This window comes from Dromiciops gliroides, chromosome 6 (genome assembly GCF_019393635.1).
Source record: "Dromiciops gliroides isolate mDroGli1 chromosome 6, mDroGli1.pri, whole genome shotgun sequence".
NCBI classification, from domain to species: domain Eukaryota; kingdom Metazoa; phylum Chordata; class Mammalia; order Microbiotheria; family Microbiotheriidae; genus Dromiciops; species Dromiciops gliroides.
In genome coordinates this window covers 91526506-91541265 of record NC_057866.1, presented here as the reverse complement: position 1 = coordinate 91541265, position 14760 = coordinate 91526506, and the positions used below count along the sequence as shown (strand labels likewise).

The 14760-nt window shown below is 39.2% G+C and overlaps 1 protein-coding gene across 2 annotated transcripts in view; it reads left to right on the top strand.

Annotated features, from left to right (window-relative positions):
* The window catches only part of ACOX3 (acyl-CoA oxidase 3, pristanoyl), an 85234-nt gene that overhangs the window by 19327 nt on the left and 51147 nt on the right, over nt 1-14760 (top strand). For both annotated transcript variants that reach the window (XM_043972939.1, XM_043972940.1), the window contains 2 exons: nt 680-823; nt 6986-7074. In XM_043972939.1, the coding sequence (XP_043828874.1) occupies nt 680-823; nt 6986-7074 (233 nt within the window). The remainder of the gene's footprint in view (nt 1-679; nt 824-6985; nt 7075-14760) is intronic.

Genomic DNA, 14760 nt, shown 5'->3' with positions numbered 1-14760 from the left:
TGTATCTTAGTAGGATGGTCCAAATAGAATTATTACCTGTAGGTTGTTTCTGAAAAGACAACATAGCAGCAGATGACAATTCAAGATTATACTTCTAAGACCACTCTCTAATATATGCTTTGTAGGAGTCCATTTTTCTTTAAACATGGAGAATGATGGTGGTAGACTTCAGTATTTGAAGCAACGTTAAGTGGAGATGCCCCTTTAGCCATATAGATCCAAGCCTCCAGTGCCTTAGTAGGTGTTTTTTGTGAGTTACTATAGCCAAAAAAAAAAAAATTACTCATGCTTCATGCAAAATTCATCTGGGCTAATCCTTAGATAACAGATATAGAGTGTGTGGCTAAGTCTGCATTTGAAGTCCCTTGTGGGCAAGGTCCAAGTCCATTGACATGACCTTCATGAATCCAGGGTCCCTTCCACAGTGGGGTGAGGTCATAAAAATAGGGTTTTTGGTCTATGTTATTTCAAGGCCAGGGCTATATTAGCAATAAAATTAATAGTCCAAGATGTGTGCTTTTATACAGTTTGTCACAAATATGTAGTCATTTTAAAAATTTGCAAAAAGTATTATTTGGTCATTTGACTTTATCAGCAAAACATTGTTAAATAGTGCATTTAAAAGGAACCCCCCCCCCCCAATGTTCAGTTTCTTGCTAGTCCTTTTTGTACTGTGTAGGAGTTCATCATCAATTCTCCTGATTTTGAAGCTTCCAAATTTTGGATTGGTAACATGGGAAAGAATGCCACTCATGCAGTTGTATATGCTCAGTTATATACCTCAGGAGGCCAGTGCCATGGACTGCATTCCTTTGTTGTACAGGTAAGAATGTATTATTTACAGTTTTCTAATTTTATCTTTTTCAATGGACAAAAATCTTTTTCTCCCTCCTACTTTTCCCCTCCCCTCCACCTTAGGAGGAAAAAACAAAAACAATAACAGACTCTTGTAACTATGCAAAAGTCAAGAGAATTATCTAGAATTACAAAACTGGTAAGTGGCATATTCAAGCAAAATTAATTCCTCACATTGGCCATATCCAAAAAATACATGTCTTGGTTTGCACCCTGACTCTTATCATACATCTGTCAGGAGGTGGGTGGCAGGCTTCAATATCAGTCCTCTGGGAGTACAGTTGATCATTGCCTTAATTAGAGTCTTTAAGTCTTTCACAGTTATCTCTATGTTTTAGTTATTGTATAAATTGTTCTCCTAGTTCTGCTTGCTTTGTTTTACATCATTTCATACAAGTTTTTCTGGGTTTCTCTTAAACTGTCTCATTCATTCCATTCCATTCCATTATGTTCACCTGCATAACTTGTTCAGCCATTCCCCATCTGACAGGCACCCTTTAGTTTCTAGTTCTTTGTCACCACAGAAACAACTAGTATAAATATTTTTGTATATTTGGGGCCTTTTCCTCTTGATCGATCTCTTTGGGATATGGATCTAGTATCACTGGTCAAAGTGTATATGCATTGACTGCTCCCTTCACTTTGCATCAGTTCATATATGTCTTCCCAGTTTTTTCTGGAACCATCCTGCTGGTCACATCTTATATCACAACAGTTTTCCTTCACACATTTAGTAACTTTTGGGGCATAGTTCCAAATTGTTTTCCACATGTGAGAATTTATTATGATTTGGGGACCCTGCCTTTGGGCTGATATTAAAAAACCTTAGGCTCTCAGGGTTTTTTTTCTGTGTGAGGGACTGGTGCCCCTCCCCTTCTGCTTCAGCTGAACCAAAAAGGCCATGGGCCTTACCGGATGCCAGGTCAGATGGCTGGAGGAAAAAGCCCTAGCTCTCTCCACCCTGGGGGGATCTCCCCAAGAGATCCCAGGCTCATGCAGCTTCTAGTGCAGCTCCTGCAGAAGTCCCAGGCATGCAGCAGGGGGCACTAGTGTGGCCAGCGCATTTCCTTGGCGGGGGGGGGGGGGGGGGGCGTAGGGAACCCAAGATTTGAGGGGAGAGAAGGAACGTATATAGAGGGGCGAGACAGGAAGGGGGGATGCTGGAGGACTAGGAGGATGCAAGGCAGGCCACAAGATTTAAGAGAACAGAAGGACAGTACAGAGGTTGGAGAAAGTGAGAAAGCTCCAGCTGACAAGAGTAAGAGAGGAGACAGACAGGGGAAGGAGTGGTATGGAGTAAGGGGCTTTTCAGGGATTCATTGCTATCGTAGTGAGAGAGAAGTTAAAGAGTGAAGCAGGGGGCTATTTAGTGGGGGCAGTCAGCACAGAGGAGTTGGAGTGAAGGAGAAAGTTGGAGAAAGCTGCAACATACCCTAAGGCAATAACATTGGAGAAAGGTTGTATAATTTGCATTTCTTAACCCTTATGGTTTACATTGATTTTTATAACTAAACTCTGCTTTGGTTGTTTAATTAAGAGGCTTCTTAATCAATTTGGGAGCAATGTGGAGAAATTTTTAAATGGCCCATATTAAATTAATAGCAGTCAGATAGTCAGCCAGTCAATAATCCCCAGATTAGTCACACAGAGTTTAGTCCTCCAGTTAGTTTAGTCCCCCCAAATTAGGCAAGCTAGTTAATAAAATATTTCTACATTTGAATGGTGACTGTGGCAGAACATACAGCCCAATTATAATTTTTCTAAACTTAAAATCTTTCATATAATTATAATTTTTCATGTAAGTACAGTATTATAAATTTTTTCAGATTAAGATTAGCTAGTTATTAATTTTTTTTTACACACAATAGGTAGTTAGACCAATTCACAGCTCCACCAGCAGGGCATTAATGTGCCTGTTTTCCCACAACTCATCTAACATTTGTCATTTTCCCATTTTGTCCACATTGCCAATCTGATAATAGTAATTGGGAGCATTTTTTAATGTGACTCCCGAGAACTTGATTTTTTTTTCCTTTGAAAACTTCTTGTTCATTTCCTTTTACCATTTATCATTTGAGTACTATTCTAATTTTAGAAAACCATAGACTTTCAGATTTGGAAGGAATTCTAATTCCTAAGGTCGTATCTCATGTTTACATAGTCTTGTGGTTATAGAATTCATCCACATCTGTTATCCATTTGAACTTTGAGGTAGGTATGAAAGGTACTATATTTTACATATAAAGAAGAGGTTCAGAAAGGTTTCAAGATAATTATCTAGAGTTATATAGCTGTTAAGTGGCAAATTTATAATTCGAACTCAACCCAACAAGTATTATCTGTTATAGACTCAAGTTATTATTTCATGATCATGGTGTCTTTCTTCTGGACACTCTAATTTATCAATATTCTTCTGCCCAGAACTGAACAAAGTACTCCAAATGAGGTTTAATGAAGACATAATATGGTAGTACTGTTACTTCCTTCTTCCTTTATGTTAGGCCTCTCAAGGTAGCTCAAAATCAAATTAGCATTTTTGGCTGCCAAATCATCCTGCTGATTCATATTGAGCTTGCAGTCCAGTAACACCCTACCTCCACTGATCTTTTTTTGTTTTGTTTTGTTTTGTTTAGGCAATTGGGGCTAAGTGACTTGCCCAGGGTCACACAGCTAGTAATTGTTAAGTGTCTGAGGCCGTATTTGAATTCAGGTCTTCCTGAATCCAGGTTTGGTGCTCTATCCACTGAGCCACCTAGCTGCCCCATCACTGATCTTTTTTTAAATAACTATTACTAACTATGCTTTCTCCACTTTTTTGTACCCAAGTAAAAGACTTTGCATTTATTCTATTGAATTAGATCTTAATATGTTAAATCTAGTGTGCAAGCCTGTCCAAAGCCTTTTGAATCCATTTTATTAGATATCTCTCTCAGCTTTGTATCATATGAAAGTCTATGTTTCTTACGTAAATGACATCCACAGCATTCCTCTCCTTTATTAGCACTCCCCTCCTTTCTATTCCAGTCAAAAAAGTAAATGAAGTTAATCTGAGTTAACCTGTTCTTGATGAAACCATGTTGGTTCTTGGTAATCACTAATTCTCTGTCTAGTTATTTACTAACCATTGCTTTAATTATTCACTGTAGACATGTAGAAAAGGGATTCCAGGGTAGAGAAGAGTGTAGAGTGGGACTGCAGTGTTGAAGCTGAAGGGAGGAAGGTGAAACCAGAGAAGGGCTAGGGGACCAGGAGAACAGGGAAAGGTGAAAAGTCTGAAGCTTATGTTGAGGATGAGAGGATGAATGGTAGGGCTGGGAGGGGTGTGCTGGGGGACATGGAATGTTAGCAAGTTAGGAGTAGAGAAATAAATTTTAGAGTTCTGGATCATGTAGGAAGTAAAGTTATGGCTGATTGTAACATCTAAGTCATGACTGCTTCTGTGGGTGGCTGAAATGGAGTGAGGGTGTATAGAGATCAAGAGCATTGGAGAGGTTAATGAACTGGGAGGCAAGAGTGCTTTAGGGGAATCAGAATTTATATTGAAGTGTGAGAGCAGGGTCTGTGGTGAAGAGGGAATGAGGGAGAATGGAAAACAACCTGATGTCCTGTGGACAACTGTAAGAAGGATTTGGACTGGGCCAACGAGGAGAAGAGCTTGCTAGTGATGATGGCAAATGAATAATCTGGAAATGGCAGTGAGGAGCAAAGGGTAGGCCCAGTTTTCCTCTTGGTCTAGTGTGTTAGGAGTGTGACAGAAACATCTATTACTGGAGAAGGCAACCAGGAATATAACACCTTCTGGAGGGAGAGAGGTTTTCATGACAGCAAGATTGAAATCACATGGGGAAATGCTTGGCATGAAGGTCAGTTTCTTCACAATGTAGTAAGGGTGCACCCGAAAGCACAATGGAAGGGAGAAGATGATGGGATCTTTTGAAGTTGAAGACTGTGATCAATGGGAAGGAGAGAGAGAGCTGGAGAGTTAGTACATAAAAGCAGTTTTTGCCTCAGTAGAGTGAGACTTAATGATAGGGAAGAAAGCACTGAGCCAACAAGGAGGTTGGATCTAATGTTTGGTTTGGCCAGAGACCTAGTGATAACAACCCCAATGACCTAACTGAACTCACACTGTTGCCAGTTCATCTTTCCCAAGATGACTGGCAGTGCTGCATGCTCAGAGGGTATTCTGCATGTGCAATACACCGGTGATTCTGATTGGGCCTCATGTCCAAGGCTTTGGTACTGGATGAGGTCCTAGCTGTATAAGACTTGGAGGCTATATGTTCAGTGGTTATTAAAAACTCAAGTATTATTGCTTATATCACATAATTCAGTAAAGTTCACATGTGGCAATAGGTTCATGGTGAGGAGATCTCCAAATCTAGTTCCTGGACACTTTAGGTAGTAAAACTTGGGTATTATTTCTTAGTAATTTTGATGACTCAAAGTATTTCTTCCACAAAAGGGCAGTCAGTGGCTTCTTAAACAAAGAATGGTCCTGTGATGTTTAAAATCTATATTGTGCGATCGCCTTAAATTAGAAGCTTCAGCACCAGTCTTTGGGCATTAAACATTTATTAAAGCATACAGGTATTCACAAGGAGTTCAGAAAGTTAAAAAAAAAAAAAAAGCCTATCTAGCCTAGAGTTCCAGCCTGGTTGGGTTCTTCCTCAAATCCTCCTCCATGAGCCTGCTTTAATCAGGAACTCTCCAGCAAGCTGATTGTGGAAGCTTTTTATAGGTCTGGAACAGAGGCAGTCCTTACACCCTGCTTCAAGCTGATTGGTTGGTGTCATCCAAATCCATTGGTTTTGAAGGTGTTCTCAAGTGGAGTTCACAGTCTAGCTTCTGAGAACAATACCTTCTTAAGGGATAGCCAGGTGTGATTACAATCCAATTAACTTGAAGTAGGCTAATCAGCAGTCCATCACTCTCACTTGATTCAATCAGTCCAGATTAATCTCCAGGTGGGTCTTTGAGTATCTGCTAAATCCCATTATTTCATCACAGTCCAAATCCAGTCATTAAGAGGGTTAATGGGGGCAGCTAGATAAAGTGGATAAAGTGCTGGCCCTGGATTCAGGAGGACCTGAGTCCAAATCCAGCCTCAGACACTTGACACTTACTAGCTGTGTGACCCTGGGCAAATCACTTAACCCTCATTGCCCCACAAAACAAAACAAAACAAAACAAAACAAAAAAGCAAGAGGGATAATGTCCCACTTTCTCATGCTGGTGATGAAAAAGTGAGAATGGGAGTCCTGGAGAAGGTGTCTTAATATCAGCAGTGAATCTCACCTGTGCAAGGGTCTTTGGGACTGATGGAATGCTTGTGGAAAGGGGGAAATCAATGGAATGTATTAAAAAAGAGGAGAATATGAGACCAGATTATTTGGTCCAGCCCCTTCAATTTGTAATAACTTGACATTGAAGTGACACTGGAAGATTTTTAGCTTCCAGTGATTTTTTTTTTCTGAGTTGCTTTGATGATAGAAGTAAATCATCACATTTGTTGTTAATTTGCCTCCTTACTATTGGTGTGTTTTTCCTAACTTGAGCTCCAAATATAATTTCTCCTCTTCAGTTATGTTAGAAGAGACTAATCATTTCAATATTTTTTTCAGAGAACATTAAATTCTAGTTAAACCTAAAGCTTTTATAACCAGAATTTAAAGTTCATTACATGCTAAATTTAAATGATTAAATCAATTACATTTTAATATTAATTTTAAAAGATTTTGAATTTGTAGAGTGAACTGAATCTTCATACATTCTTTTAAATGTCTTTATGTTTACCTTTTAGCTAAATATACTTATTAAAAGCCCATATATAAAGAACTGGTTTTTTAGGATATGTGCAGAAAGAAATTTAGAACTAAAATATATACAATTTAAAATCCTTTTTTCACCATTCAAAAATGATCACCAAATTTTGAAGTCATGGAAAAGATTTATTTTTCCACTAACTACTAAACCATCAATCAACTAGTGCCTATTGCCATCTGCTGGTTATATATATACACATACATACATATATTTGTTTTAGGTATCTACATATTTACTTTAGAATTAAGTTTTTGCATGATTATGACATTGTATTTTTCTCATTGCTTTTTATGGGTATAAATAGATACGAGATCCAAAGACACTTCTTCCAATGCCAGGAATCATGGTTGGTGACATAGGAAAGAAACTCGGACAGAATGGTTTGGACAATGGGTGAGTGTGTACATCCAACTGGAGAAGTACAGTTTGGTCCTACTTGGAATCCTTTGTTTAAAATTATTCATAAATTATATTCATACTAGAAACCGAAGGATCCCCCCACAGAACAAAAGACAAGACAACACAACACAGCTGAGACCCAGAGAGGGGAAGTAACTTGTTCAAAGTCACACTGAGAGTTATTTATAGAGTTAGGATTAGAACTCACATCTTGTGATACCCAATCTCATCAGCATGGAAAGAGTGCTAAACCTGCTTCAAATCCCAATTTGTGACCTTGAATAAATCACTTTATCTTTTCTGAGACTTGATTTCCTCATGTGTAACATGGACATATTCATTGTGCTCTCTGCCTTACAGTTGTCATACAGAAAGTGTTATGTAAAACTTACAATGCTCTCTAAGTTCTGTGCATAACTAGTGGCATAGGAGCTGAGCTTTGAAGGAATCTCCTGATTCCAAGACATTTGAGGTAAGAAGAGAGTGCATGACAGCTCATGCAAAAATCAGACTGAGATAGAATTTTGAAATGGAGGAACAACTAAAAGGCTAGTTTCTCTATATTGTAGAGAGCATGATAAGTGAGATGAGTTTGTAAAGTACAAATAAAAGCTGGGGGAGGTTTGGCTAACAGAATAAGCACAGTTTGTCATGTTAAGGATATATCAAGTCAATAAGCATTTAGTAAGCATGTACAGCATGTGAGACATTAGGCTCAGTGCTAGAGGTACAAAGAAAGTAAAAAATAGTCCTTACTCTAGGGAGCTCACAGTCTGCTGGGGGAGACATCATTCCTTGTATGTGTAAGCAACATGTATATGCAGGATCAGTTTGGATGTGCTCTCAGAGGGCAGGCACTTGTAGAATGTAGGATTTTAGCTGAGACTTGAAGGAAGCCAAGAGGTAGAAATGAGGAGAGAGAGCAGTCCAGGATCAGAGGTCAGCCAGTGACCATGCAGACAGTCAAGACATTTTGGTGTCTTGTACAAAGAATAACAGCAAGGATGCCCATGTCACTGAATTGTAGAGGACATGGAGGAGAGCAAGGTGTAAGAAGACTTGGAAAGGTAGAAAAGGACCAAATTATAAAGGGCTTAAAAGGCAAATGAAGGATTTCATACTTTGCCCTGAAAATAACTGGGAGAAATTGGAGTTTGTTGAATAGGGCGGTGACATGGTCAGACCTGTATTTTAGGAAGATTCATTTGATTCCTGAGTAGAGGACTGACTAAAACAGAGAAAGACTTGAGGCAGGGAGGGCAACCAGAAGTTTGTGCCTCTCTTCATGTTCTGCCTTTATATCCTGCCTGTTAACTAACACCCAGCAGATACCTCTCCATTACCTGCTCTGTTATATGGGCAATGGACATTCTTCATATATTTATTTTTTCCTGTATATGTCGGTGGGGAACATATTAAAAAATGAAGATTGAGAAAGAAAAATCAAGAAATTATTCAGTACTTGAAGTATCAGTACATTCATGTCACAACAGGATCCTCTAAATAGTAGGTTTCCTCGATGAAGCATAATCAAGGTTATGATAACTTTGACTTATGTGCTACCTTTCAGTAACATATCTCCTTTATGGCTCTCCTGAAGTCCTCCAGGGACTTATCATGGCATGTAAGTAATCATGGGGTCTTGAAGGCCATGTCTAGGGAGCACAGAAAGGTTCTAATCACCATCTTGGTGATGGACAGACCAAGAGAGCTCAAAGCCCCTCCATAAACAGAAGCCTGGTGACCAGCTAAGGAGCATTTCTCAATCACAGTAACTTCAGAAGACAGTCTGCTCAACTAGAGAGGGATTAAGATCTACCCTGGAACACCATAGTGGGTAGCTATTGTGCAAAGTGAGCTGCCCCTTTTATTTGCTTTCCCTCCCAAGCCAGACTGCCCAGGCTTGGACAGAAACCTCAGAGTTCACAGGGTTCTTTGTTCCATAGTTGTTATTGAGCCTGTAAAATTGGAACAAGGGAGGGCTGACACTGAGGCACAAAATACTGTTTTTTTCTGAACTTTTATTTTTGTCAATTAACAAGCATTTTCTTTTCTCTCCTCTCCTACCTACATTGAGAAATAGAAGAAAAATAAAACTCTTGTAAAAAATATGTGTACGTGAACAAAATAAATTCTCATATTGGCCATGTCCAAAAATGTATGTTCATTGAGTGGGCCTCCTCTTTGTCAGGAAGTGGGTAGCATGCTGCCTCATCAGCCACTGCACTGAGAAGAGCTCTTATATCTTTCAGCTTTGTTTATTTTACAGTGTTATTGTTACTGTATACATTGTTCCCTTAGTTCTGTTCATTTTACTTCATAAAATAGTCTTTCCAAATTATGTTTAAGGTTCTCTGACAATAACATTGTGCAAATACTGTTTTTCTTATTGAATTTTATTTTGGGTTCTTTTTTTTAGGGGGTAGGACAATGAGGGTTAAGTGACTTGCCCAGGGTCACATAGCTAGTAAGTGTCAAGTGTCTGAGTTCAGATTTGAACTCAGGTCCTTCTGAATCCAGAGCCAGTGCTTTATCCACTTCACCACCTAGCTGCCCCCCTTATTCAATTTTTTTTGAGGGGCATGAGGGTTAAGCGACTTGCCCAGGGTCACACAGCTAGTAAGTGTCAAGTGTCTGAGGCCAGATTTGAACTCAGGTACTTCTGAATCCAGGGCCAGTGCTTTATCTACTTTGCCACCTAGTTGCCACCCTTATTCAATTTCAAATTTAAATCTTATTTATTGCTCTTATATGGCCTTCCAGCTTTTCATTATTTCCAAGGATTTGGACACCCATCAGGTGTGTGACCCAAGGCAGCTCATATAACCTCTCTGAGCTGGTTTCCTCTACTGTAAAAGAGAGATAATGATAGCACTTACTTTGCTTCCAGGATTGTTGTGAGATGACATGTATAAAGCACTTTGGAAACCTAAGTGCTATATACATGTTAGCTATTATTATTCCTATTGTGTTGTTATCACCTCCATTTAGAAGCTGACACACTCATTTATAGTAAACCACTCCAGTGCCCCAGAGGTCTTCCATTTCATTGTACTCCCACTCGAAACAGATCTCAGGCCTCTTTATTCCTCTGTTGGCAGTGTTTTTGAGTTGCTATGATGGAAAAAGGTATCAGCAAGAACCCTACTTTCAGGGAAGGTGCCTGTCTGAACTTAGATTTGTTTACAGGCAGCAGAGACATCAGGGCTCTTGTTGGGCTTGACCCAAGCCTTTCCATTTGGATTGCATCTGCCAAAGATAATGCTCTGCTGGAATAGCTTTTTTGTGGTTTTTTGTTTTTGTTTTTTTTTAATAACTCCAAGGGCATTTCTACTCCATGATAAACTATTGGGAGGAGACTTTAGCAGAGGATAATAAACTAGCAAAATGTAATGGACTTTTATTTCGGTAATCAGTATTAGAACACAGATTGTTAGAGTCAGAAGACATCTAGTCCAACCACCTCACTTTACAGAGAAGAAAAGTGAGGCCCAGAGATGGAGAGTGACTTTTGTACAGCTAGTTACTGGCAAAGTCAAAGCTGGAAGTCATGCTTCTTGACTTTTTAACCTGGTACTTTTTCTATCACAACATATATTGCTTCTATTTGCTTTCGTTTTTTTTTTTTGTTTTTTTTTTTAGTGAGGCAGTTGGGGTTAAGTGACTTGCCCAGGGTCACACAGCTAGTAAGTGTTAAGTGTCTGAGGCCGGATTTGAACTCAGGTACTCCTGACTCCAGGGCTGGTGCTCTATCCACTGCGCCACCTAGCTGCCCCTCTATTTGCTTTCATAAGAAAAAAAAAATCAACATTTTATGGATACTCCATTAAAAAACATTCAGTTTGGTTCCATCGCACTGCCATTAAACTGCCTTGTCTGGTGGGTGACTGTTTTCTGTGGTTATATTCCATAAAACCCCTAAATAAGATTATCTAAAGTAAGTTGCTTTTTCATTTATTCATTAAGCAACAAATAACATTAATTTAACAAATACATTCATTCACATAACAACAATTGACCTTATTACTGTGGCACATTAAGGTTTCATTGCTTTTCCCTTACAACAGCCTGGGTTGGTAGGTAGTACAAGTCCCCATTTTATAGATGAGGAAATTGAGATTCAGAGAGATTACATGATTTATTCATATTCACATGGCTAGTTAGCTGACAGAGTTCAAACCTAGGTCTTCTCACTCCAAGTTCAGTGTTCTTTTCTCTATTAGTCACTGAAATAAATTCCTCAAGATACCAGGAGATTATGAAGTTAAATAAGATATGGGCTCTTCCCTCAAGGAGATCTTTTTCAAAATATCTTCTTGGTCAGATTTCTTAATTCCCTATTATTTACTGGCAATGTAAGCAAAACATTAGAGGAAATTTGCTGTCTTCCCTCTAGGACAGGGAAAAAAGGTAAAATTATGTATGTGCTGAAATAAAGTATCATTCAGTTCTTTCAGTCTCCTCCTGGTGTGGCTTCTCATAATCAGATTTCTGTCTTCCTTCATTTCCCTTTGAGTTATAATCGTTACCTCCCAGACTTATCTCCATCTTCAATAGTATAAACTGCCCTTTCCTGCTTTTCCTCCACCCTGCCCAAATGACTTGTCTCCTGCTTGGAATGGCTCCATTATTCTTTCCCCCCTGTTTCTCCCACATGTATAGCACTATGTGGTGGAAAGAACTTTGGACCAGTAATCAGGGTTATTGTTCTTTGTTTGCCATTGGCTGTGGAATCTTTGGCAGATCACCCCCCCCCCCACCCCTGGGCCTCTGTTTCCTTATCTATTAAATTAGAGAGTTGGAAAATATGATATCCAAGACCCTTTACAGTTTTAAAAAAAGTGTGCCGTTCTCTTCCTCTCTGTTATGTTTAGGAGAAAGGCTAGACTAGGGATCAGAAGATGTCAGGACTTTCACACCCTCGTTTTCTTTATTTCTAAAATAGAGAGAACTATCATCACACTACTCGCCTCACTGGGTTGTAAGGTGGAAAACAATATAGAAATTTGGGTTCTGATTTTAAGGTTAGAACTAGAAGGGTCCTCAAAGATATTATAGTACAACCTGCTCAGTTTTGTAGGTGAGGAAAACAAAACCTAGGGAAGCGGATTCACCTGCCCAGGGTCACACAAGGGGTCAAATGCAAGGTTGGGATTTGAGCTTCAGTCCTTTGACTATAAATCCAGTTCCATTGTGCCGTGCACCTTCTCTTTGTCATTGTTGCTTTTATTCATCACTTTGAGCCTCCATTTCTTCATCTGAAAAACAGAGTTTAGATTAATGGGAACCTTTAAGGTCCTGGAATTTTAAATGTCAAGTAAGGGATTTAGACTTCTAAAATATGGGAGTGGGTAGCTATTGAGTATTTTTGAGGAGAGTGTCATCATTAAATGGAGTTTCCAGTCATTTTTCAAAGCACTGGTTCTGACCAATGTCTGTTTTCTCCATCACTACCTCAAAAGCATCAGAAACACACCAAGTGAAGAAAAAGGACAATAAATAAGAGAGCAAAAACCCCTTAAAAGTCATCTCCATGATGGGGAACAACAAAGCGCCACACTCTTGGCTGCCTATTCCCTCCCCAATACTCAAGGCCAGAGGGCTAAGGGCTCTGGCTGATCTTGGGTCCACATGTACAACTCCCAACATGAACTCCACTTTAAGGGCTGGGAAGGCCCCACCAGTTAACAATACTATTAATGATAATCATTTACATGGTGCTTTAAAGTTCACAAAGCACTTTACCTAAGTTATTTCATTTGATCCTCACAACAACCCTAAAAGGGAGCTAGATATTATTTTAATCACCATATTAGAGATGGGGAAACTGAAGCTGAGGGATATAAAGCAACTTACCCTAGTGTTTGGGGCAGGATTTGAATACAGGTTCTGTTGACTGCAAGACCAGCACTCTATCTCCTGTGCTGCCTAGCTGCCCCTATAGTGGAGAGAAGTTTGGAAGTCACAGCAGCTAGGCCAGAGATAAAAAGAGCAGCAAAATAAGTGTAGGAAAACTACAAAGAAATACTATAGGTTAAGAGACTCCCAGAAGAAAATTCCAAAAGAGAATAATTCTGCAGTAATTACAAGTAGAGTCCTGAAAAGGAGAACTGATTGTCCACAAAAGCCAAAGAAAGAGATAAGGAATCAAATTCAAGCTTTTGATGAAAAACTGTGATCCATGCCACTGCGGGGAGGGGGAAGCTGGCAGATTCTTGGATTTTGGGAGTTTTGTACTGTTAAAGGCAGCTCAGTGTCTGAACTTAGTCTGGCACAAGTATGGTGAGATCATGGAATAGAGGGTAACCAGGGTAGAGGGGAAGACCAGCCCAGGCTGGAAAAAATGGAGCAGGTTAAAAGATTTTATACTCAGTATTGCATTTGGTAGGTAGGTAGAAAGGGAGGGAGGCTGAGAGGAAGGAAGGAAAGAAGGAGAAAATTTTTAAAGGAGAATAGATAGCTTAGAACAAAAGTTGAAAAATTTTAGCAAAATATGATATACCCTAAAAAAGGAATGGAGGAAGTAAATTCAAAGAAATAGAGAAAAGTCAAAAGCCAGCAAACTTGGAAGAACACATGATGGACCTATTATTGATAACATCTATCTTGGGAGACAGGATGTGGAGAGAAAATTTGAAAGTCATCAGATTCCCAGAAAAGCTAAGTTAAAATCTAGTGTTTGTATTTCAGACCCGGATAGAATCTGTTTCTTTTTATCTCTAGTCCTTAGCACAATACCTGAGGCCCAGGGATGTTAAATGACTTGTCCAAGTTCTCCCAAGAAAGTAAATGACTAGACCAGAATTCAAACTCGGATCCTTTGATTACAGATACAATTCTTTTTCTGTAATGCAACCCTTGGAAGAAGGTCATTGTTTAAATATATAATATGAGCTGGGAATCATTGAATCCTGGCATGATAGACCTGGTACAGACTGCATCTGTCATCTAGTCTACCTTTCCCTCTTCTTTCACAGATGAGGAAACTGGGTCCAAAAGAAGAGACATAAAACAATCCTAACTCAAACTTAAGGTAGGTCAGCTAGGTGATGCAGTGGCTAAAGCACTGGCCCTGAATTCAGGAAGACCTGAGTTCAAATCCAGCTTCAAGCACTTGACACTTACTAGCTTGTGACCTTGAGCAAGTTACTTAACCCTCATTGCCCTGCAAAAAAATAAATAAACACATCATGTAAAGTTTACAAAACACTTTACCCACCACAAGGTAGCTGGTGCAAATATTTTTATCCCCATTACAGTTAAAGTAAAGTAGCTTGCTTCAGTCTGCAGCCTAGTAAAATATCTAAGACAAGAGGAGAAGCTGGATCCCCTGATTCCCCGGTTGGCTGTCTTTCTACTATGCTACCCGATTTGTTGTCATTTACCTCTTTTCCTAAAAGCAGAAAGCTGAGCAAAATCCTAGGTAATTTAAGTTTCAGCTGAGGCTTTACTGTATCTTGATGTTTAATGTTCACTATCATATCCTCAGAACTTCATTTACCATGGATTTAAAAAAAACAAACAAACAACCCAACACCTAATGGGTACAGAACAGATTTACATGAGTTTGAGAAAGATAAAAGACTCATCATCATAGATTACAGAAAGGGAGAAATATTAAAAACATGTTCTTTACAGATAACAGTGCCACAAAGACTATAATCAGAAATGGACCTGTGA